The sequence below is a fragment of the Ursus arctos genome, unplaced genomic scaffold (genome assembly GCF_023065955.2).
Source record: "Ursus arctos isolate Adak ecotype North America unplaced genomic scaffold, UrsArc2.0 scaffold_8, whole genome shotgun sequence".
Classification (NCBI taxonomy): domain Eukaryota; kingdom Metazoa; phylum Chordata; class Mammalia; order Carnivora; family Ursidae; genus Ursus; species Ursus arctos.
The window spans coordinates 53,951,435-53,976,484 of NW_026623100.1; the positions used below are offsets into that span (position 1 = coordinate 53,951,435).

The 25,050-nt window shown below is 39.1% G+C and overlaps 1 protein-coding gene and 1 long non-coding RNA gene across 14 annotated transcripts in view; one reads left to right on the top strand and one right to left on the bottom strand.

Annotated features, from left to right (window-relative positions):
* Positions 1 to 510: 510 nt before the first annotated feature.
* On the bottom strand, positions 511 to 6,983 carry LOC113241740 (uncharacterized). The gene is made up of 4 exons (XR_003311683.4): positions 6,895 to 6,983; positions 2,477 to 2,526; positions 1,721 to 1,808; positions 511 to 1,624 (listed from the first exon to the last, which is right to left on the bottom strand). It is a non-coding gene; the product is annotated as an uncharacterized LOC113241740 (long non-coding RNA).
* The window catches only part of SLC8A1 (solute carrier family 8 member A1), a 383,135-nt gene continuing 364,502 nt past the window's right edge, over positions 6,418 to 25,050 (top strand). For 6 of the 13 annotated variants that reach the window (XM_057309318.1, XM_057309320.1, XM_057309319.1 and 3 more), the window contains exon 1: positions 7,035 to 7,259. In XM_057309318.1, the coding sequence (XP_057165301.1) occupies positions 7,035 to 7,259 (225 nt within the window). Of the gene's footprint in view, positions 6,533 to 7,034; positions 7,260 to 9,901; positions 10,121 to 10,526; positions 10,672 to 25,050 lie in introns of those variants that run through there. The other 7 variants (XM_057309330.1, XM_057309326.1, XM_057309331.1 and 4 more) reach the window with 6 other exon arrangements.

Below are 25,050 nucleotides of genomic sequence, written 5' to 3' on the forward strand. Positions count from 1 at the left end.
CCATTCGCTTGTAAGATCGCCTATGATGGTGAAATCAGGGTTGAGTGAGCTGCAACTGGATATGTCATTCATTGATTTTTTTTTAGGAGAGATTTAACATTTCTATGCATTTTAACACCCTCTTTTGCTAATGAAAGCATTGGGAGCCAACTCTTTCTCTGTTCTCTCTTGAAGGCCTGCTGTTCTTTCTCATTTTTCAAGTGCTTCATGAACAAATAAAGTAACTTGGCATTGTCATGAAGAGGAGTGTTTCAATACTCTGGACCCACTCATTGTACTCCAAATAATTTGCCTCTGCCCTTTGCATTATAAAAGCAACCAGATGAAAAAGAGTGTTGTACATCTAAGCATAGACAAAAAAGTTCCAACAAGTGGAAAGGCTGCCCAGGCTCCAGCTTGACTCCCAAGGTTCTAAAATAAGTGCTTTTTTTTTTTTTTCTTTTTCTGAAGTTGTCTAATGAATGCTAGTTGGGAAGGACTGGGTGAAGAAACAAGTGAATTTCAATCTCATTGAGGTCAAGAGCTTTATTTTATTCATGTTTGTATTCCATGTGGTTATTGGCCCCATCTAGGCCTTACACAAAGAAAGGAAAGATTTATTAATCATCAAGTGGTCGTTTTTGTAATATAAGCAGGAGAAAGATTTTTATTAAAAAAATTAAATTGTTAAGATATACTAAACAAAGCACGGAGAATAAGTTTGGGGAATATTTCTTTTCCTTTTTAATTTTTATTTATTTGAGAGAGAGAGCATGCAAGAGCAGGGGGAGGGGCAAAGGGAGAGGGAGAAGCAGATTCCCTGCTCAGCAGGGAGCCTGAGGCAACTTGGGGTTCATCTCAGGACCCTGAGACCATGACTTGAACCGAAGCAGACACTTAACGAACTGAGCCACCCAGGCGCCCGAAGTGTGATATGACTATAAAATAATGAGGCTTGAAGAGATACATATTTTGGACAACATATTGGTGTTGAAGTGAAGTTTAATTAAATAAAGCATGCTAATGTGCTTCCCAAACTCAAGTGGCATCCAAACATAAAATGTTGCAATTATAGATTATTCCACAGCACATGCTTATTGATCAGCTCCTTTGATCTCTATCAATAAAATAATAACATTGTTAGGGACCAGGAGGAATGAAATGACTTTGCCCATAGCTATACAAGTCCAGAAAACACAGCACAACCAATATAAAAATTAATGGCAGGCCGGAGAGGCAATGCATATCCAAGACCATTTAATGATGAGGCATCCTTACCTGTCCCATACACAATCTGGCTTTGGAATATGTTGTTTCCTTTTTTCTGAAGGAGCCTTTTTCTCATTGTAATTTCAAATCATGACAGCTCAGAAGCTGTCATTAAGAATAAGAATAAACTGAAGAATCTTTTCCTCCTCCACAGACAGTATTGCAATCTATGGATGTAATGTGAACGTGGCAGCCGAAAAAGACGCGAAACCAGGCAGGTTCCCGATAACTTCGTACGTGGAGCCACTAGTGATTGTGTTTGCACTTACTCTCAGCGGCAATCACTCAGTCTCACAGTCGGACAACACCTCTCATTCAAAATAAACCTTCCCTTCTTGATTGCTCCGGATCAGGTTGCTGCCATTTCCCGCTGTTTCTGGATCAGAACACATTGCTTTCAGATTTGCGTCTTTATGTCCTCCAAGCAAATGAACAAGCAACGGGATATTTTGAAACATCTTATTACACTTACCAGTATTATTTGATGCTGCAACAAGTTAAAAACAAATCACAACGACTAATGCTGTGGTTGAAGAGCTGCGATTTCCATTTACCTGTATCTGTGGATAAGAAACGTGGTGAGGTTTTGGACCCGAGACTCTCCGTCCATCATGGTTAAAATTTTACATGTGGGATGAAAGGACTGGAGAAGAGCAGAGTGATTTACTGAACTTGTTGCCTTCAGAAAGCAATCTCATTAGTTGGTAGGTAGTTCTAAAGCATCACAAATAAAATAAGCTCAGTTTTGGAGAAATATATATCTCCCCATAATCTGGGCATTTTTCTAAACACTTGTCCTGCCTCTTTCCTATGTTAATGAAGAGCTTAGATGACGGATACCATACTTTGTGGGTTCCAGTGGCCGTGTGAGCCTCTGGACCGGGTTAGTTCCTCAGAAATGCTTACTAACACTTTGCACTTTTGCAAAGTCTTTCGACTTTTCTTTGGACCGATGACCGAGTGTGTTCAGAGAAATGCTTCTGGAACTTTACAGCCTCACCAGGCGCAGCTCAGTCCTTCCAAGCCTGCACCAACCTGACTGACCTTGCTCAGTCTGGCTCCAACCAGCCTGACAGGATGATTCCTTGGTCATCAGCACCTTTAAATCACCTTCTTCCGCAAAAATGTTCGCTGGGGTCCAAGTGAGAGAGAATGCTACGGCATTCCAACATTTTCTCTTTACTCAGGTGTCCACAAATTGCAATCAAAACACGTTGAAATTGCTTACCCTTGTTTGAGCTCATCTCTTCAAGCTCTGCCTGTAGCTCAATGAAACATCTGCAAAAACAAAACAAAACAAAACACTTCATTGTGCATTAATGTCTCTGCCTGTTTTATAGAGATAAGCCCATGGACATGATTATGCTTAACTGGACGATAGAAAAAGATAGAATAGACTTTAAATGAGACACTATTAGAATTAGTAAAGCCTTTTAAACACTGATTTTTTTTTTTATAGTCCATATCTGGTGACAAAAAAAAAACCCTAATAACAGCAAAATCTGTGTAGATTAATGTCCTTAATATTTTTTAAAAATTTATTTATTTAGAAATACACTTTAAGAATTTATTTAGGAATAGAACATTATATTAGGTACTATAAATAGATTATATAGTATATACTAGGCTCAGTTCCTTAAGTCAGGAATATTCTAATCCACTTTCAAAGGAGAATCTACAGTTTCAATAGAGAACAAAAATAACTGAATACTGTTTTATCTTGTTTTGCTTTGTTTTGTTTGAGATATAGAACTAAACTCTCGAGTAACTCTGGACTGTCCCAACTTGTGTGTTTTCTTCTGGAGGGAGGTCCTTACGTTCCATCTAAAGTCAAAGGAGTATCATTGGACACCTATGATGAGCTTGAGACCTTAAAGCCCAGAAGGAATATGAGACCAGTCTGGCTTTCTATTTGGTTGTTTGGGGGCTCATAATTGGAAGGCCAAAAAAAAAAAAAAAATCTGCTTGCAAATATTTTTTTTAAAATGTTTCCTGCTGATTATGGGACTTGAGTTTAGAAAAAAGTGGAGGCAAGAGGGCCTATCATTTGCAAATGGCACAAAAGAGCAAAATCAAACCCTGTGAAGAGAGTAGAAATGAGATGAATTTACCCAAGATCATCTCCCTGGATACCGCCAGCTCAGAGCCAAATTGCTATTGATGACTTCAAAGCACCAGATCATGTAATCTGACATACAAGGATATATGACACAAATAATCAAATATTTTAATAATGAAAACGCCAAATGAATTAAATATTCCTGTTATATAGGGCTATTAGAATTACTTAAGGGGACTTCTAGATGCAATCTGTTATGTTAAGCACAATGATTCTGCTTTTCAATATGCTGGGCAGAATTTAAAATACAAGTGATCATATAGGCATGGCAGACCAATTTTTAAACTAGCTGAAGCCCCAGCACTTCATTCTGATGGGTGATTACACACTACCACACCTCTCTCTCTCTCTTCCTTCTTCTCTTCTAACATATTCAATAGTTGACTTAGAAAATAAGATGTCCCTTTAGAAACAAAGAAGACATTAAGAATTTTCCAGCCAAGTAAGAACCCACCCACCTGTTTGTCTCAGTAAACATTTGCTTTCAAGATTTCTGTAGATTCTGGGGTGCCTGGGTGGCACAGCGGTTAAGCGTCTGCCTTCGGCTCAGGGCGTAATCCCAGCGTTGTGGGATCGAGCCCCACATCAGGCTCCTCCGCTGGGAGCCTGCTTCTTCCTCTCCCACTCCCCCTGCTTGTGTTCCCTCTCTCGCTGGCTGTCTCTATCTCTGTCAAATAAATAAATAAAAGCTTTAAAAAAAAAAGATTTCTGTAGGATTCTATTATCATCAAGTCTCATCAAGAAGGAAAATAAAGTCTCATAAAAGAACCACAATTTTGATTGTGCCCAAACTCCCCCCTTTAACATACCCAAAACCAACGTGCTAAGCCTGTCACTCGAGGTCCTTCGGGTTTCGTCCATCCCAAGCCTCAGCCAATGTGGACTCTTCACTGTGAGTCAAGCAGATTCTGTACCTTATTGCTTCTTGACGATGACTCAAACTCTGTCCACCTGGAATTCCTGCCTTCTCATTTACCCATTTATTCACTCAGGAACTCAGGATATGTGTACTCATTACTTGGTCTGGGCCAGTCTCTGTGCAGGGAACCCTACGCAGGGCTTGATCCCAGGACCCTAGGATTATGACCCGAGCTGAAGGCAGACACTTAACCAACTGAGCCCTACCCAGGTGCTCCCTACCTTTCGGATTTCTAAAGCAGAGAAAAGGAACAGAAGAAAGGGTCCTGAATGGCTTGTGGGTACGGTCACCATCTGCCATGTCCATCACTGAGCTACATTTGGTTGGCTTTTAAAATATCATATCTTAATTTTCCTTAGATATATATTATTGTTATACTGGATATGTATTGTTATATAGATAATATATTATGCATATGTAATATGTTGTGTAGATACTATACAACATAAAATGTATTACCGTATGGAGTGTACATGTATATACACACACATATATATGTCTGATTGACAAGGGGTTTGAATGTCAGAATAAATTTTGAATAAAAGAAAAGAAAAAAACTTGCCCCTCCTTGTTCTGGCCTCAGTGCTTTGCACAGAGATTATGCAAATCTAGAATTCTTCAAACTCACCATTAATATATCTACCTTGTACTCTTCTCTCTTTTCTTTTATACAAATTTTAAAACATACACAAAGTAGAGAGGATGATCTAATGAGTCCCCTATTGATCCTTCAGCCACCTGTGACGATTATCATTTTGCCAATCTTGTGTCATCTATCCTTCCTCTTTCCCTCTGGAATATTTTAAACAAACTAGCTCCATTTCAGTACACGAAAATGAATCATTCCTGTATACCTCAAATTTATTTTTTCTTTTTCAAACAAGAGACTCTAAGAGAGTGTTTTTTTTTTTTAAGATTTTATTTATTTATTTGACAGAGAGAGACAGCGAGAGAGGGAGTGTGAGAGGGAGAAGCAGGCTTCCCGCTGAGCAGGGAGCCCGATGCGGGGCTCGATCCCAGGACGCTGGGATCATGATCTGAGCTGAAGGCAGACGCTTAATTGCCGAGCCACCCAGGCGCCCCTCTAAAAGAGTTTTAATATGACTCTGAAAAAAAAATGGCGAACGGAAAAATGTTACTTGGAAATTCACTCTCTCTTTTATATATGTGCACACACACACACAAGAGTAACAATAGACGGAGAAAAAAAAGAGAGAGAGAGAAATTTTAAAACGGAAAAGCCCGATTTCCAGAAACTAGAAGACTAAGTGGAGTTTCCACCGCCCCTGAAGGAGTACCTCTCACCTATATGTCTCTTAGCCAGAGCTGGATTTCTCCTTCCCCATCCCCATCCTTAAAATTTAGGTCACAGTTTCATTTCATTTACAGTATCACTGACAGTTAAAAATGTAGCAATTAGTATTCTACTCAAGTTTACATTCTTTAGCCTTAAAAAAGTTTTCTGAATTTCAAACTATATGCTAGATGGTAGCTTATTAGGAACTGCCACTGTATCCTAAATGAGAAGCTGTTTAAGGAAAATCCTGACCTCTCCTGTCTTAGAGATTTTGATTACATTGACCTTCTGCTCCTACCTGATCCTTTAAGACAAATAATTCAGAGTGTTCATAACTATTCCTAACTAAACAAATACATTAAATATGTATGTATTCATTCACATGCAATGTCCATTTGCTCAGCCATTCACTCCACATTGTGCAGGTCCTGTACATATCTTACTGCTAAGATCTTTAAGGATGAAGACCCCGGTCAGGAAATATAACCATGCCACTGTTTTCATAAAGCTAAGCAAACCCACATCCTAAAAGCTCTGTGTGGGAATCAGGGGGAAAGCGGTTGTTCCCTAAACGTCTGGGGAGTAGAAATGCCAATCTGAAAGCGTATTTCCAAAAAGGCATAGTGGCAGGACGGCGGGGTGGGAAATGGGCCTGGCTGGAAGGATCTCTATATGTGTATTTTTATCGTCCATGTGTTGGATGAAGCGGAGAGCTGCCAGAGAGCTGCTTTTCCACAGCTTGGAGTTACTGTTGGGAACAGGTCCATGTATGGAAGCGAAAGCCGAAAGGCACAGATAAGCAGAGATCCAGCTATGCGAACCATGTTTAGAGACACTTAAAGGACAAGCATCCCAGGTCCTTTCTTTCTGGTAAATTCGGAGAAGCCATCATCCCGGGTCTTTTTTCACATCCAGCCCATGCGGACTGAGCAGCCCAGACTTGACAGAGGTAGGTGCAGGGCTTTTGTGATGAAACTTATCTAAAGGATCATTCACAGATATTCCCTCCCGAGCTCTTGATGTCCTTTGAGGGAAGCTGCCAGATGATATTTTGAAAAAAAAAGAGAGAGAGAGAGAGAATGAAAGAAAGAAAAGAAAGAAAGAAAGAAAGAAAAGAAAGAAAGAAAGAAAGAAAGAAAGAAAGAAAGAAAGAAAGAAAGAAAGAAAGAAAGAAATAGATTTGGGTTGGGGCTGGTGACTAAGAGGTATTTAACAGCTCTGCCTTCACAAAACAGGGCAGCTCGGTTACAGAGGGAAAGTGACAGCGCAGAATTGTTGCCAACTATAAGCCCTTTGTCCGGGGTCACTTACCGTTTGGATTTTTGCGGATACGAATCTTCCTGGATATTGCCAGCACATTTGGAATGGGCCACAGCTCCCCGTGGGTTCTGATACGGGGCATTTTAGGCTGCGTTTGCTAGGATTTGCCCTTCTCCTTGCTTGCTCCTCTGATGCCAGCATCAACTCACACGTGTGGCGAGTTCTTCCTTAGACATGGAAGAGCTGCTTGTAGACGACATTATTATTTTTGGCAGGGCGAGTCATTTCTGCAGTGTTTCTCAGCAGATCGGAGGTTGATTACATCCTGTTCAAAGCTTCTTGACTTGCTTTCACAAACACGGGTCTTGCGCAAGTTGAAATTGCTGAAACCAGCTGCAAGCACTGGACTTTTCTCGGTACCTTTAACATTTTTCTTTCTTTTTTTGTTAATGATTGCGAACACAGGAACTTGAGGGGAGATTTCTCCAAAGATTATTATAGTTTAGCCGTCAGGGATGTTTGAGAATTCTAGATTGTGGCAGAACCACAAACGCTGTGTGTCTCAGGGGTCCAAAGTAAAAGTATAAACGTGAAGACAAGAACAATATCAGTATCTATACGACTCTAGTCTGTTTTCTAAAATACTGGTTAACCCAGGCAAGTCATCTCAAGAACACTTTGAAATGCTACTCTAGCTAATTACCAAATTGTAATAATTAGATCGTTAAAGCAGTCCTTTTAAAATTGTTGGCAAAATCTGGGAACTATGACCAAACACTCCCAAAAGTCAAAGGAAAAATTTACAGGTCATATCTGTAAAATGTGTGTGTGTTTCCAAGATTGAATTAAGAGGATTTTTGCACAAGAAAATGAAATGTAAATTTAAGATTTCTCTTGCCGAGAATAACGTGTCTGTATTTCAAGCAAGATTTGAATTCCTTTGTTATTGAGGTTTCCAATCTTAGAGCATGAGAGGAAAAAAAAAAAAAGAAAGAAAAATTGAACGTGGTTTTCCTTCCCTGATGACCAAGCATGACATGCAAAATGATTAATAAACAAGTGTAAGAAAATCATAACATGGTTTATAATACTGATCAAGGAGATGTTCTTCAGATAAATTAGCGGGAAAAGCACTTTGCTTAGGGGACATAGATAAGATGACTGCAGTTTTGTGGTGGTTTCTTTCAAATTGTGAATGTTCTGTAATTTTAAAAAAGTGGCAGAGAAGGAGAAAACATGGTTCTATTCCAATAATAATACTTCATCATTATTTAAAAAATTAGAATACTAAAACATGGATGTTTTTATCAAATTATTCCTTTTCATGTCTAGACTATTTACACTGACAACACATTAAATTAACAACACATTCAAACTTACTTACCCTTCACACATCTCTAAAATAGGCTATTTTACTTCACTTAAAAATACTAATATTCTATAACTGTGCACGCGCACGAGGGAGAGAGAGAGAGACAGAGAGAGGCAGGCAATAAACTACACCTTCTTTTTTTAAACCAACAGAGGATAAGCTGTCAGAAGTTTAGTTAAAGTACAACAGGCATACAAAAGGATGGCTTTAAAATATTTAATTAAACGCAACATACCAACCAGCTCTTCTAAACAGACAATAACAGCACAGCCGGAGTCCGGGCAATTTTCAATAAGTAAAAAGGTTATTATAAGTTATGTCACTAGTACTTGTTGACCAGATGCAATGTATAGATGACATCATTGGCTGTTTTCTCAGTTGCTTACTGCCAAGTACATTTCATGTGTGCATTCCTCACGAGAAATGCCTTTTCCTGTTTTTCGTCAGCAAGCAAATTTGAGGAGCGTAATATAAGTAATAAAGAGGGACTTCCTGCTATTTTTATGTGGAGTATGTAAGCATCTATGAAAAAAAGTGGCAAATAGTTAAACTACTTGACCTTTTGACTATGACTTCTAAAGCGCTCGGTGATGACTATACATGTAGAAAATCTTGGGAAGGTCATTTTTGAGAAGGGAATTGGAAGTATTGACAGTCTCGTGTGAAAAAAAAAAAAAAGACTTGGATGCTCTATGCCGGAGTTAGCTGGGATAGGGAGGAAATTCATGGAATGATAGAGAAGTTGAAATTTATCCTAACAGCATAGAGCACAGATCTGAGGCTCCCATGTATATGGCACCAGGCAGAGTAGCCCCTGGGCTGGGTCAGTTGTGCTCCAACAAGCAGGAAGGGCAAGTACTTTCAGGGGCTTCCGTGGGAAACAACTTCCCTGCACACTGAAGGGGGCAGTTTGTGTGAAAGTAAGAGTAGAGGTTTACTTTTCCAGAGGTATGAAAGATTTTGACCTACAGGAAAGGTCATTAAGTTTCAAGGAAATGATAGCATTGGTTACTTTTTAAAAAAAATCCCTTTGGGAACTTTAAATAAAATAAAATGTTCTCAGATGATTAAAAACTGTGGGACATTGAGTGGTCTCAAACCCACCACTGACAATTCCAAGAGTCTTAAAAGTGACATGAGACTAGGGAACAAATTTGAAGACCAGAGAGGCTATACGCTTCACTTTCTCCAACGTTAAACAATGGGAGGTGAAGTTTCCCCAGAATCCGCATCGTTTGGTTTTCTTATCAGAACTAGCCTGTCCTGGCGGCACTTCTTGCTTAATCTTAAAGTTACACGGTATTTTCAAGTGTCATGGCAAGATGTTAGAAGAATTCCATGACAGAGGGTTTTTAAAGGTAGTTTTAAGGTATATAAAGTAACGAGAAGGTAACAAATTTCCATGGCCCTTAGTGCTGGTGAGAAGATGGGCTTTCCTATCCCACTGACTTTTTCCCATGCCTCTCACCTCTCCCTGCTGATTAGAATCACTTGCGATGAGTGCTGTCCACACCACACGGCTGATGAACTACATATGCTCACGGGGTCCAGGCGAGGGTAGTTTATTTTTTAAATCTACCCCATGAAATTTAAATATGCAGCCAAGGTTAAGAACCACTTCCTTTTTGCAATAAAAAAAAAAAAGTGGTAACCACTTCCATTTATTTTGACAGGTGGAGTTAACAGAACCACAGCTGAAGATTAAAAATGAGCTCTTTCCCAAAGAGATTATTTCTTTGAAAGTTTTATTGATGTAATCTTTGCTGACAGGGAGTTCCTCTTCAAAAGTTTCAGCATATTCAAAAAGAAGTTTTCTCTAAGCCAAAGGATTGATACGGATTTATTTGACATCTCTCATACGTCTTTAGCCTGAAACATATGCGTGCTAGCCAAAATGATTGAAAGGTAAAAAATATATGAGTATGTGACCTTATGGTCTGAACTACGGATGTTAAATGAAATTTTATATTGTTTTAACAACTATTAAACAGCCATCTTGAAAAGGCTTGTTAATTTTGGATGGCAACAGTTTTCTAAGAAATAAGCGAATCATTGCCTTTTTTTTTTTTACTCTCGCATTTCTAAATGGCAAAACCTTTGGAAAGAGGGTGCATGATTTTATGCAAAATATAGATTAATTTATCACATATCAAAGTATATGAATAAGAAACTAACGCTAGCCAAAATAGGATGAGGATGTGTAGGGCCACAAAAGACTTCTATGTAAGTGGGAAATGAAAACTGCGTTGTCCAAACCCTTCAAGGAAAGAGTCTGGACTAAATGCAGATAAATAAAACTAAAAACTCTTAGATTTCAGCCCAGGCTAAAGAAGACTATTTAAGGTAGTGGGCGGAAGCAGCCCGCAGAGTTCTGAGTGCTGCGGCCCGGCGGAGTCAGACCACCTGCCTTTCATTCTGGCTCTTCAGCGTACTCCTGGCTGTGTGACCTCAAACAGGTAATATCATCTTTGTGACCTCTATTTCCTTCTCTGTAAATTGTGGACAATAACAGCAAAAACCACAGTGAAAGGATTAAGTAGCAAAATGCAAACAAGGCGTTTAGCATAGTGGCCAATAAATGGTGGTACCATCTTTGTAAGCAATAGTGAAATCAAATCGGTCTCTCGAGGAAGTCTCTGAAACTAGAAATACTAAGTAGAAGAGTGATCACATTTGAAGGAGAGTATAGATGAATTTTTTTTTTAAAGATTTTATTTATTATTTGAGGAGGGAGAGCGAGCCAGCGTGCAGGCTCGCGGAGCACAGGAAAGGGGATGGGGAGGGGCAGAGGGAGAAGCTGACTCCCCACTGAGCTAGAGCCCGCCCTCCTAGGCTCCCTCCCAGGACTCTCAGATCACGACCTGAGCCGAAGGCAGACGCTTAACTAACTGAGGGACCCAGGTGCCCCTAGATGAATTCTTAAATGCCTTTCAACCCAGTTCCTAAAATCAACCCAGCACTAACGTTGAGGCTTTGGAGGTACTGATTAAACACTCTTCGGTTGATTATGAGCGTTGAATTCCTCTCCTACTCCAAATGAAGGTGAGCCTGGAAACTCTCCATTTACTCTATCAAGAATAAATAAATACAGGTATATATTCACTAATGAATACTAAGAGACGTACAAAAAAGCAATTTCAAAATGAACTCATAATCGTGATAGAAAAGGGCACCAGTTAACAAGACATTTCTTGAATCTTTTTCTGAGCGAGATGTGTTTTAGGTAGAAATAGAAGAATCCATTGAATAGTTACTCTATTCAGAGTAATGCATTATGTTCCAATTAATAATAATATATAATAGTAATTATATGAGTAATTATAAGTCTAGTCCTTTAGTCTGTCCAGCAGTTTGCCCCCTGGAAATAAGATGTGATCATATATGAAATGACATTATCAATTGCAAGCGATTCTTGAATTTCATTTAAAGAAATATAATTTCAACAAACGATTTCTAAATCTTACGTATTTTACCACTGTTTTACCCGTATGGATAAAATACATGCTATGAAATAAAAAGCCTTTTTTTGTTTTGTTTTGTTAAAGCTCTGAATTCTAGATTCAGGCAAATCTATTCACTCCCAACTATGCATCTTAATGCCATGCCGGGCAAGTTTCCTAAAAACTATCTTCACATGTGTTGAGCTCTATTATTTTCCAACCATGCTTCTAAGCAAGTCTCATATATTAATTTATTAATTCTGACAATTGCTTTGTAAGATATGCATTTTACAAAGAGTGATGCACAGAAAGGTTAAGTAATATGCCCAAGGTCACACAGCAAGTAAGTAGAAGAGGTAGGATTTGAAGCCTGTCCTTAGACTCTGTATTACAACTGCCTTACAGTTGTTCCCTGGCCTTCAAAAAATGGAAAAAAATAAACTAATGTATGAAAAAAGTAATGTCGAAAAGTATTCAGTATAGTGTCTGATAAGAAAAGCAAACTTATTCTTCTCAGATTACTGTTCGTTTAACTTAACCTATTGAATGATTACGCTAATCATTTGAAATAGTGCTTCTGAATAAGAAACAATAAGAAATAATATTTATTTAATATTTAGTATTATTTATTAATGTTAAATATTTATTAAATAGTATTTAATATTTCTGAATAAGAAATATTATTGATTGTTCTTTGTCAACTAACATTTCCAAATCGTTGATTGGACATTTTTCAGACATAGAGGTTCAAGTGTTATTTTGTGACTATATTCCATCCTCTTCCCCTCTCTGTTCATTATATTGTTTCAATAAATATGTGTTAGAATTTTTACATCCTTCCCCCTTAGACAAAAATCATAAAATGAGATAAGAATCATCCAAATGAAAGTTAGTATTGTATTCAGGGACCCATATCCCACACATGTTAAATTGCATTTAAATTCCAATTCATAAATCTAAAATGAAGAACAAGAACTCCACCTGACATTCAACTTTCATTTTAGATTATGTTTATGAGCATGGGACCTTCAGGAATTCAATGTACAATATTGCAGAATTATGTATTAGTTTTATGAAAATTATGATGAAATCTATTTTACCTATGGCAGTACAAATTATACAGAAGTTGGTTATTTTATTTTTTGCAAAGAGCATTTTATTTTTATTTATTTATTTTCATTTTTCAAAAATGAAAACTTACCTCTTTTCCCCTTTTTATCATGTGTAGGCAGAGGAATAGAGGTCAAATCCACTCTCTACCACTCTATTTTATTCTACCACACATGAAAAATCATTTATCTTATTGTTTCCCCAGAGATTATTTTGCTACTATTAATTTAAATATTCTTTTGCCTTAGAAAGATAAATACTACTCTGATGCAGGTAGGAGAAAGGGAAAGCAAATAAGATCAGAGGCAAGAAAAAAATGGGCTCCCTCAGGCCCCATAAATCTATAAGCCCTAATAGATTACATTTTTTAAACTACCAACAGTCAACAACTGTATCAACAGTAAACAGCTGTAATAATTCATTAAACTAAATCGTTTTAGTTTAAGTAGTTTCCTGAGCAATTCAGAGTGTGGAAAAACAAAAATAAAAACACGGTATACTAAAACCCAGACACCCAAATTTTCATTATTAAGTAACAAAATGTAAGTAACACTATATACTTAGCTTAAGTTCAGTCCCTGGGTCACAAAGCCAAAATTTAGGCCCATGCTTTCTTGGGAACATAGATGAAATACATAATACAGAGAATGTATGTCCCAAAGCTCGTTTTTTTCCCCCCTGCCATAATCTATTTGAGTGTATTAGGATGATGTCCAGAGGCAATCTTTGCTGCTTCAAGGTAAGAGCTTGGTTTAGGGTAAAGACTAAAGCAGAGTTGGGAAGACAGAAGTTCCTTGATACTTTGATTCCCTGGTAACAGCACCAAAACCTGGGCCACTCACTGCATCCACAGGGGGGTGAAAGATGCTTGAGCTCTCTCTCTCTCTCTCTCTCTCTCTCTCTTTTTTTTGTCTTACAATTTAAACCTTTTTATTTTAAAAATCAGATATTAGATGCATCTTTGCAATTTGCCTAACCAAAAGGCCCCAGGCTTAAGTGTTTTTCTCAAAATAAATGGGAAGTCAGTCACCAAAGATAAAGTCTTAGCAACACAAAGAAACGGAGACCACAGCTTGTCCTGGGACCAGAGGTCGGAGGGCCCCAGGATCCCTCGGGCCAGCAGTCTCTGCAGAGGAAAGTTTCTCAGCCCACAGGATGCTGCTATGAGTTGAGGAAGGTCAAAGCTACAGCTCCCCTTGGATAGTATGTTCTTATTATTAAGATTTGGTCAGGTCCGCCTGTGTAGTACATGGGATGGGGCCACAGGATTGGAATTGCTGTGAGGTGGGTAAGGGGCAGCTCCCCAAAGGGCATGATGAGGACCAAACCCAAAGGTGACAGATGTCCATACACCCAGTCAAGGACTCGAAGGAACACTTCTTTTCCTGAGTGTTTTCCCTATCTTACTAGGAGCCTTACTGGGTGATCTCTAGAAAGTTTTTTGTCTCCAAGTGTCTCTGGCTCAATTACATATCAGTCTTCAAAAATGAAGAACACAGATTGAATCTATGTTCTTTAAAAGACTGTATGCATGTCAAAAGACAGTACTTGCCAATCAAAGCACCTAGAATGGGGGAGGTATTTATGAAAAATTGGCAACATTTTTTTAAAATGTCAGCTTTCTAAAGTAAGGAAGCATATGGAGCTATTATCAATTATTTTGCTAATTTCTGTTGAAGAGCTGAACATAGTAGAAATTGTGTATAAAGGAATACATAGACCCTAACGTATATAACATACACCTTAATTGTATATAAAGAGGATACATACATCTGAAGAGGTTCCACAGTGCTAATAGAAGTCAGAGGTATAATTCAAGCAGTACCAACACCACCTAAAAAGTACAGTAGGATGAGGAGATAGAGGAAAAAGAAGGGAAAGCATTTTTAGATAGGGTGGTTGGAGGAAATGAAACTCAAGCAGAAAATGAAGTATGGTGTGGAAATAAGTCATGTGAATAATTAGGGGGAAGATTTTCAACAGAGGGAAGAAACAGCAAGTGGAAAGGCATTGAGTTAGGGGCATCCTTGATCTGTTCTACAAACAGGAAGGAGCCCAGGGAGGTTGGATGAAAAGTAGGAGTGGTAAAACAACAACAAATTACATTAGAGATAGAGCCAGCAGCCAGTTCATTAGGTCTTTGAAGCCCTAAGATTTTGAAGACTGTTTGGGAGACTTTAATTCTGAGGGTGCTAGGAATCCATTGGAGGTTTATGGACTGAGAAGTGAACTAATTGACATTTTTTTTAAGGTCAGTTCTGGCTGCAGTAGGGAGGGTAAACTGTAGAAAGGCAAGCAAAAGAAAAAAGTGCAGGGGCGCCTGAGTGGCTCAGTTTGTTGGACATCTGACTCTTGATCTCAGCTCAGGTCTCTATCTCAGGGTTGTGAGTTCAGGCCCCGCATTGGGCTCTACGCTAGGCTTGGAACCTACAAAAATAAATAAATAAATAAATAAATAAATAAATAAATAAATAAATACAGTAGGTGATAATAATAGCTACCTTGTAGGTCAACTGTCTATATAATTGGTCATGAGGACATTCTTGAGAATAAAAGGGGGAACTACTAATAATGACACTGGATCAATGGCAGTGAGCCGTGAATGTCCCAGGCAAACTGAAACAGGTTTGCCCTAATTAAAGAACTGCTTTCAAGAATAAATGAGTACTGAGTAGGTGTTCAAGGAAAAGCAACTAATGGTAATAGTTACCAACTCTTTCACCAAATAAGATTTATAATATATTAATGGGCTATTGACTAAAAGTAATTCCTTGAAAGAATAAACTAGGGACCACTATATAAAACCTGGGTAAATTAATTCTTAGTGTTTTTAATTAGCTAATCTGCCTTGAGAATATCTAGACACTCTTTATGGTATACAGTATTCTCAAAGTCATTTGTCCATAGATTTTTTCAAGGAGATACTATCCTATGATTTTAGCCTTCCATAGAATAATGTTCTAGATAATAATGTTCTATCATTCCGGGATAGTGTAGAATGGATGATGAATGTGATTTCAAGATTTGATTCAGAATTTTAGTTAGATTAGTGGGTAGATAACTCAGTGGTATGAAAAACTGCAGACCCCAATTTAGAAGCGGTCTCACACTGATTTAGCTGCTACCAAAATGTCAAGGTTGCTCTGATCTTCTGGAAATACAAATAAGTCTTTTCCATTTTCTGTGAAAAATCTAGTATTTGCTTTGTGGTTCTGTGGACTTCAGTTTATGCCTGGGAGTTTTTGAGGGTAAAAGCTTCTTGGTGCCCTTTCCTTTTACCTGATAAGGACTTGGAATCAGTCAAGGATTCTGAATTGCCATTGATACAGAGGTCAAAAACTTGTATGGAAATCTAAAGTATGTAAAGTATGGAGGCAAGATGATCTCAGAAATAAAAGAAGTACCTAACCTTGTCAGATGCCCGAGCAGAAATGTTTCCTGGGCCCTAGGGTGGAGTTATCACTTGCAGCTGACTTCCCATATACTCCAATGGGAGTTGCATAGATGAACCAGCAACCAGAAGACTTGGAAACTGTCACCAACTTCTAGACACTGGCTTACAAAAAATTCATAAATTTAAAAAGCTGCTTAAAGAGTACCTCTCTAAATCTCTTTTTCTACCTAGTATTTTCTCGGGGGTGGAGGGCAATTGCCCTCTATGTTCCTGTAACTACTGATAACAATAGTAGCTAACCCATAAAGCAATCTCTATGTGCCAGACCCTTTTCTCGGTTTACATGCATTAAATCATGAAATCCTTATGAGCTGGATCCTATCATCATCCTCATTTTCTGATGAGGAAAAAGAGACAGGGAGGGACTACTGAAATCTGCCCAAGGTCACACAGCCGATAAATAGTAAATAGTAGAGCTGGACAAATATGGCTCAAAAGTCAATGATATTATCCACTCCACTATGGGCAAGTGCATAACAGAGATTAATAATGAAAAGTAACTTATTGTATCTAGTAATCCTATTTCTCATCCTTATAATCTTGCAAAACATAATTCCTCTTCCAACTGATATCCCTTTAAGTCTCTGAAGACCAGCAGTTACTACATTTCCCTCAAATTTTCTCTATGGCGCCAGTTTCTTCAGTGGATTCTCTTACGACATATGTGTGAATTCCAGCTTAGTGTAATGCATAAAAACTCTTCTTTGAATGTGCACTAGTTTCTATTTTTAAATTTATTGAGTTGTTGTGTAGAGGGGATTGATAACTACAACTCAACCAACAAGTACGTTGCAGATAATTTTGAGAGCTCCATGCGTGGGACCTTGAGACCTGTCCTTACCAAATTTCATCTGTTAAGATCTTTGTGGACCCTAAAAGTCATCTAGCCTATTTTTATTCTTCAACTTTGATATCTGTTGCACACACAGTGAGAGTGGCTTTTATGTCTTTATCTCCTATTCTGACAAAGTATTTGGCCAAAGCCCAGGACAGTGCCCTGCAGCGCATCCCTCACTTTCTATCCGTCCTGAGCACAGCTGTTTAGTCAGGATTCCACCTAATTGCATTATCAGTCAGTCCATGTTTCTCCGTTTGGTCCAAAGCACTTTTGGGTAGTTGTATAAAATATCTTGATGAAAATCAGAAATCATGTGCCAATAGCACTTCTCTGTCTGGCTAGTTTAAGATCCCTACGTGTTATGAGGTTAGGCTGACTTGACTTTGGACATTGAAACTATATTGACTTGTTTGCAATCTTATGGCCCCTCTTCCCATCTCCAGAGTTCCTTAGGCTACTGATTGGTTCAAGGTTCTCTTTTGAAAAGTTTTCTTACACTGGTATGTAATTTACTTATGCAAAGCATCTGAACAAATTTGGAGCAACCAGGTGCTATCCTGCTGTCACTTTTACCTTTGATTCTAGTTTCCCATTACTAATGTTTACTGTCCAGCCTCCTATCCGTACATCTGACTGTCTGTTCAACTCACATCAGTGATCCCTTGACGCACACTTAATGTTTTCAAAGTTAAACTCATCATTTTCACTAGCCACCTGACTGATCATTTTGGTTTATCAAACTTTTTGAATACCCTTAAACCAAAAAGTCAACTTGGACTCCTTTCCTTGAGTTGCAGTCTCCCTACCACAACAAATCAGCCTTCAAATCCTGTAGCTCCTGTCTCCTGAATGTCTCTCATATCTATCACCACTGCCTTTTATGGTTATTACATGAGTTACTGCGGTAGCATGCTAAGAGTTGCCCTTCCTCCAGCCTGGCTACTCCCAACATTCTCCACTTAGTTGCCGAAGTGATCTTGCTAAAACACAATTTTAATCAGGCATCCTCATCTGTAAAATCTTTTACTGATAACTTCCAGAATAAAATCCAGACTCACTGAGTGAGTGCCAAAGACCCTTGAAATTGTAGGCCTGCTGCGTCTCTAAGCCTGTTCTTCTTTATCTCCCAAGAAATGTTCTTTGTCCCAGCTTTACCAAGACTCATGATTCCCTGAAACAGTCAAAAGCAGCTCTGATCTCCATTTTCTTACCTATCCATACCTTCTTTCTCCAGTGTGTGTTTATCTTTTCAGTTAACAAACCCTGCCCTTGCTCTAAGACCCAAAACAAGAACCAATTTTCTCTGTAATGCCCATCCCCATTATCTGATTCTGATCTGTATTCTCCCGTTGTGCTCCTACTGCGCCCTGCATAGATCTCCATGATCGTATTCAGTATTGTCGATGTGTATTTTTCCACCTCCTCATTAGACTCTAAGCAACTTGGGGGCGTGTACTTACCTTACTCATCTTAGTATAGGAAGGGCTTGGCACGGTGTCTGACATACAGTGGGTGTAGTCTGTAAATGCTTATTGAATAATGAAGCAAATGAGCCAAAGTAATTCTCATTGGATGGAGAACTAGAAGAAAATGTTCTCTCGGGAGTTATGTGTTTCTTTTGTCTTCCACATGCCCCAAGCGGGAGGCCTGGCCCCTCCTCATTTAGTTCCAAACTGTTAATTATAAGAATCTTATTGGTTCTTTACATCCTAAGGTCCACCTGAATAACTAATAAACAGATTTTTATAACGTGACTCATTCACATGTCGAAGGCTTTGGTGGTTGATCAGCTCCAAAATATAGTCTGTCCAAACTCACCAATCTCAAAAGCTATCCACCACACCAGCCTCAAAATGAGAGAGCTGACATGGAGGAGAGGGTAATTAAAATCTTTCTCTTTCACATGAATATTCTTTTTCATTACTTGATATTCCAACACCTACAAATATTTTGAGGATAACTTTTTAAGAATCGAGTGCCAGTTTATCTGGTTATGAGGGCCAACATGACACAGGGTGATAGTGAGAAGCTTCCATTAGCATTTTTAGCAACAGTATCCAGGTCTTGATCCAACTGTTTGAAGTCCTTGCCATAGAGCGGTATTTTCTATCTATAGATAGTTCTGAAATCCTTTCGGGTATTACTTTTAGAAATGGCTTTGAATCTGACAACACCAGACACCACTTGAGTAGTGCCTCTATTTGGATCTGGAAACTTCTCTCAGTTTACCAGTGTCTACAAGTAGACATGCCATGTGCACCTCGTCAAACAATCTGTTTATTTAGACCACTGTGGATATCCCATTTAGATAACATCTAAAAACTTAGACATCATCTCAAATTTGACTCAGGTTTTGTATTCTTCCGTTTATTAGAGTCAAAGAACTTCCTGCCAGTGAGGAAAACATGATGATGAGTAAGGTGTAGGGGCCTGAATGTAGCCCCTGAAAGGGTCTGCTTTTGTTTTTCCTTTTTAAGAAGGAAAAAATGATACCGTTTGAGAACCAAATAATTTCTGGCATCTAACCATTGAATAAATATTGACAGTCCTTTGTGACAAACGCTAGGTCTATCAAAAAAGGAGACTAGGAGCAAAACTACACTCAAAATCCTAAGTCCTGCCTTTAAATCTCAGTTCTTTCACAAAGCAAATAGTTAGCAAATCACCAATCTTCTCCAGACATCTGTTTTCTCCATGGGATGAGGAAGTTGGACTTCATAACCACTGGAATGCCTTTGCGCATGGTCAAAAGTGTGTGCAACAGTGGAGAAATAGACTTGTAGGAAGGTTTTCATGGTACCTTTTGGTTTTTTACTCACTGATACATCCATGATATGCTCCTAAACCCATTCTTTGTTCCTGGTATGGCTTTTCAGTTTTCCATAAATTGTCCTAGTCATTGTCATCTGATGAAAAATAAGAACACATAAGAGGACAAGAAATAAAAACATGCTTTAAGAGTTTGTCCTGCCTTAGACCCTGCTCTTTTGTCCTTTATATTTAATATAGGATATGTAGTTCCTCAAAATATGGTTTATCATTTGCAACAACATGGAAGGACCTGGAGGGTGTTAGGTTTAGTGAAATAAATCAAATAGAGAGGGACAAATACCGTGTGATGTCACTCATATGTGGAATCTAAAGGACAAAACAAACAAGACAACACCCCCCAGAAAGAAGATGGTTTGCTTTCAGACATAGGATGATAATAACAATTATTGTGACTACCTCTTATGGAGCTACTACGCTGGAAGTGGACAAGCCAGAATTTGAATGTATGTCTACACGACATTAAAATCTATGCTCTTTCCATATGTCTTTAAGGGATAATCATCATTCAAAATGGCAGGTTTTGTTATCATGAACACTGAAGAAATCATGTCTATGAGCAATCATAAAATTGTGTATCAGCTGATTTATAACTTTTCAACTTTATTTATCATAGTACTTACATTAAAAGTACAAAGTTGTTAAATCTAGCGTCAAAGTTCATCTGCCAGTGGTATGACTTTTCAGTTCAGTTTTAGCTTCAGCTCTTCTTTCTAAATGAATGATAATAATAATGATTTCCCTGCATTTGAGGGTGTGAGGGCTAATGAAATAATGAATGAGAAAACTTGAAAACATAATACATGACAAAGAGTTTTCTTTCATTCCCCATCCCCCGAGCCCATATTTTCCCCAGAAAATGCAACCAAGATCGTCAGACAGGACAGAAGCAATTGCCTCTGGTCCCAGCTCTGCCAATGGCTGACACAAATTACATTCATGAATGAATGACATGAACTTTTCTGAATATCAGCCAAAGGAAAGGTGGAACTAAATAATCTTTAGGTCCCAGTTGGCTTTCCATAATTGTAATTTATTTAGTCTCAGAAACATTTTCTCATGCTTCTACTTCCTCTTTGGAACCTGGAGCTTATTTTTAGTGTTTGCACTAAAAACGTTTTTCAAAAGAGATGTTGGATTGGGGACAAAAATGTCCAGGTACCTGAAAGAAATTACAACTTAAATGGATGAGTCACCAAAAGGCAGTGGGACAGCCAGACCTGTCAGCCCTGTTGTTCGAATTTGGGCCAAATGATTCAATTATTTGATCATAGTGATTGCAGAGGCCTGCAGAGAGGAGAAGGCACTCCCGTTGAGTGGATCAGGTCTAACCTGAAGTTTCTCAGAGCTGCAGATAAAGTATCAAGTGTATTAAAGAAAAAACCAACTTGGGAGAGAGAAAATGAAGGAGATGGAAATCATATCACAAAGTCAGAACATAGCTACTGAGTGGTTGTCCACTGGCATAAATAATATGGAAAGATTGCTGGATTATGATGGACCTGGGCCTCGTTCTCCAATGCCCCACTTCTGTGATCTTGGTAAATTTATTTTCTTTTTCTGGATCTAAGCTTCATTGGCCATAAAATAAAGGCTTGACTTGGATGATTAACAAAGGTGCCTCACAACTGTTAACTGCATGCACAGGAGAAACATACATAATGTTATGAAATATCCCTTTTTTATAGGGAGAGAATCTCTTTTGTGTTGATTTGTCTTTTGGCCTTCCAACTTCAAAATAGAATTTTGTATTTTATTTTATTTTTTTTTTTAAAGATTTTATTTATTTATTCGACAGAGATAGAGACAGCCAGCGAGAGAGGGAACACAAGCAGGGGGAGTGGGAGAGGAAGAAGCAGGCTCACAGCGGAAGAGCCTGATGTGGGGCTCGATCCCAGATCGCCAGGATCACGCCCTGAGCCGAAGGCAGACGCTTAACCGCTATGCCACCCAGGCGCCCCAGAATTTTGTATTTTAACATTGGGCTTGTTATTTTCACATTCTTATTGGAGGAAGTATCACTATGGTAGGAAGTAGAGTGAATGGCAGGGTTTTCGAGCCCAGATTTGAGAAAATATTGTTTACTATTCCCTCATTGTTACTGATTTGTAAATATCCTTAGTCTATGTCTAGTATAATACATGTTTCTCTATATATGATTTTCATCTTTGCCCATATGTTCCAACTAGATGTCGGCCATCATAAAGCTTTACTGTACTTTATAATTTTTGCTTTTCAGTGATGTAACTAATACCTTGTGTTCAATATCTTTGCCAAACTGACATCCGATGTCTTCCCTTTTGAGTTTTATCCTTGGACATCCCTCGTTACCTGAGTAGGTAATTGTGATCCATAACTCCACCTCACTCCCCACAAATCATCTCAAAATATTACCATTTTACATTCAACTTTGTCCCTTTAGCATGTACCTAGAATTTTTCATAATAAAGATTCATTAAGTATGTAGAAGATACTCATCTTTGTTTCCTCAACACTTATTGAGATGCTAGGTATCTAGGAGGTTCTAATCAGTCTTGAATAAATTAATGAGTTCATATTTATAAGAGGAAGCATGCTATATGCATTCCGTACATGAGCAGAAGCTTTAGAAAAACAAACAATTAGAGGATATGAAAGGAATAAATGAAGATCTGAAAACTTCACAACAAAATTATTCTGTGCTTATTACCTTCTGAAATACTGAAGTTTCTGGTTAGAATCCACATCAATAATCAAAGGTTAAAATAATAACAAAAAAACCTCTCTTTCCGTGCTTTCCAATGAGCCACACGTTTTGAAGTCAAGCACAGTGCATCTGCCCTCATAAATATGTGATTGCACATTCCAAGTGATTGATGATATTTAAATGATGCGTATTTCTCTTGGGTACAAGTAAAATATCCACACTTTCACCAGTTTCTTGGTGGAAAAAGTATACATATTTAATGTCATCAAATTTCTCATGAATGTGTCTTGATAGGTAAGGGAAAAAATATTTTTTGTGTGGGTTTTTTTCTAACACAGATTTAACGGCACAACGTAAAATGTCAGAAGTGTATCATCATGCCCCCCTTCTCCCACCCCTGGCAACAACCATTCTACTTTCTTTCCTTGTTTTTTGTTTTTTGTTTTTTTACCTTTTTTGATCACCCCCTTCCTTTCCTCCCCAGTCTCTGGTAACTGCCTTTCTACTCTATGTTGTTATGAATTCAGCTTTTCCCCCCTAGTTTTGTTGAGAACTAATTGACACACAGCACTGCATGCATTTCAGGCATACAGCATGATGGCTTGGGTTGCATGCATCCTGAAATGAGAACCAGCGTAGGTTCAGCTAACATCCTTCATCTCATACTGCTTTGTAGTAAAAAGAAAGCAAAAAAGGAAAAAAATTCTCCCTGCGATGAGAATTCTCAGGATTTTCCTCTCTCAACAACTTCCTACATCCCATACTGTACAGCCCATCCCCAGTACTTACTCAGCTTATAACTGGAAGTTTGGACCTTTTGACCCCCTTCCTCCAGCTCCCCCTCCCCCACCCTCTGCCTCTGGTAACCGCAAGTCTAATCTCTTTTTCTATGAGTTTGGGTTTGGGGCTTTGGTTTGGTTTTGTGTTTGGGTTTTTGGATTCCACACGTAAGGGAGATCACGCAGCGTTTGTCACTCTGTATCTGGCTATTTCACTGCGCGAAACGTCCTCCAGGTTCATCCGCGCTGCTGCAAATCCGTTCTGGAGATAAGTGGTGATGGCGGGGTAACAGCACGAGTATCTTTGACACCCCCGAACTATACACGTCAAAATGGCTAAGGTGGTACGTTGTACGTTCTATGCATTTGACTATAACAAAGAAATAGACTTTTTTAAAGAAGTGTATCATCCCGTGAGGCCGAGTGAGTTCCTTCAATTTCACGTGGGGCTGGGAAAATCTGAGGACTGGCTTTTTAATAAGGTGATGCTCTATTGGCTCCTGGGGGACTTAGAAAAGTGTTTTATTGGCTAAATTTTTGCGGTTGTTCCTATGTGAGAATTCTGCCAGCAAACCTGATCCTTCTCCTGCTCAGAGACCAGGCCCGCAGAGGAAGGTTGTCAGGAAGCCGCTTAATGGCTCTTGTTAGAGCGGAAGGCTGGGAGTTAAGTGCTGCGTCTGTCTCAAGGGAGACAACGGAGTCTGTCTGTTCTTCGGCCTCCTGCCCTCTCTCTTTCTCCAACCCAAGTGTTCTAAACCCAAAGTGAAACTGAGTCTCCATCCCACTTCCCCTTCCAGTAATCTGCCGCAGTCCGCTCACCACCCGAGCGGACAAAGCTCTCTGGCATCTCGAGGGAGTCACCCTGAAAGTCAGAAAAGCGAGCAGAGCCATTTCGGTTGGTGACAAGGCGTAGAACCGTGACCCTGGGAAGGAAAGTTCCTCCTACTTCCCTCTGTCTTGTACCCGAGCTTGGGAGGAGTGTGTTTTCTGTTCTGTACTTGGTGTATCTGTCACGTCGTCTTTCACACAAATGCTTTGGCGTATGTATTTCTTTGGGGTCTGCAAGGCTCAGGTAGTCGTAGTTAAGCCCAGCAAAACTGGGGGAAACGGGACCTTTATTTTACAGATGGTGAAACTGAGCAGAGAGCTAGGATTTCGAATTCTGTTTCCGCTGCACATGCCCCGCAGCCCGTCCCCTTAGCCTCGGTGTCCTAGCTGTAGAACAGGGCTCCTGATAACCTCCGGCTTCAGGCAACAGCGTCACGAGCTGTTTGCAGAGCACTCAGTGCTACGCCTCACACCGAGGGAGCACTCCACCAACCACAGCTGCTGTCGTCGGAGTGTTATTATTTCCACATCCATGATTGTCCTGTGGGATTCTGGCACAGCTCGTCCACTTCCAGACCCACCAGTCTTTTCTCTATCACGGGACTGGAGACTCACACAGCTTCGCAGTCCACCTTGGGGCAGGTGGAAGGCTCCCTCAGAGAACAGCGTAGCCTCTGTCTGCTCTCCCGGAGATATCACAATGAGCAGCCGCTGTTGAAGATAGTAAGAATGCAAAGACAGGAGCACAGTCCTGAAAAATCTCAGTCAAGTAAAGAAATCAAATTATACTTAATACTAAGATGGCACAAAGAAAGGACTCGTGTGAATTTAAGTCACCTTTCAGTTAGGAGGAAAGCGAAATGTGAAGGAG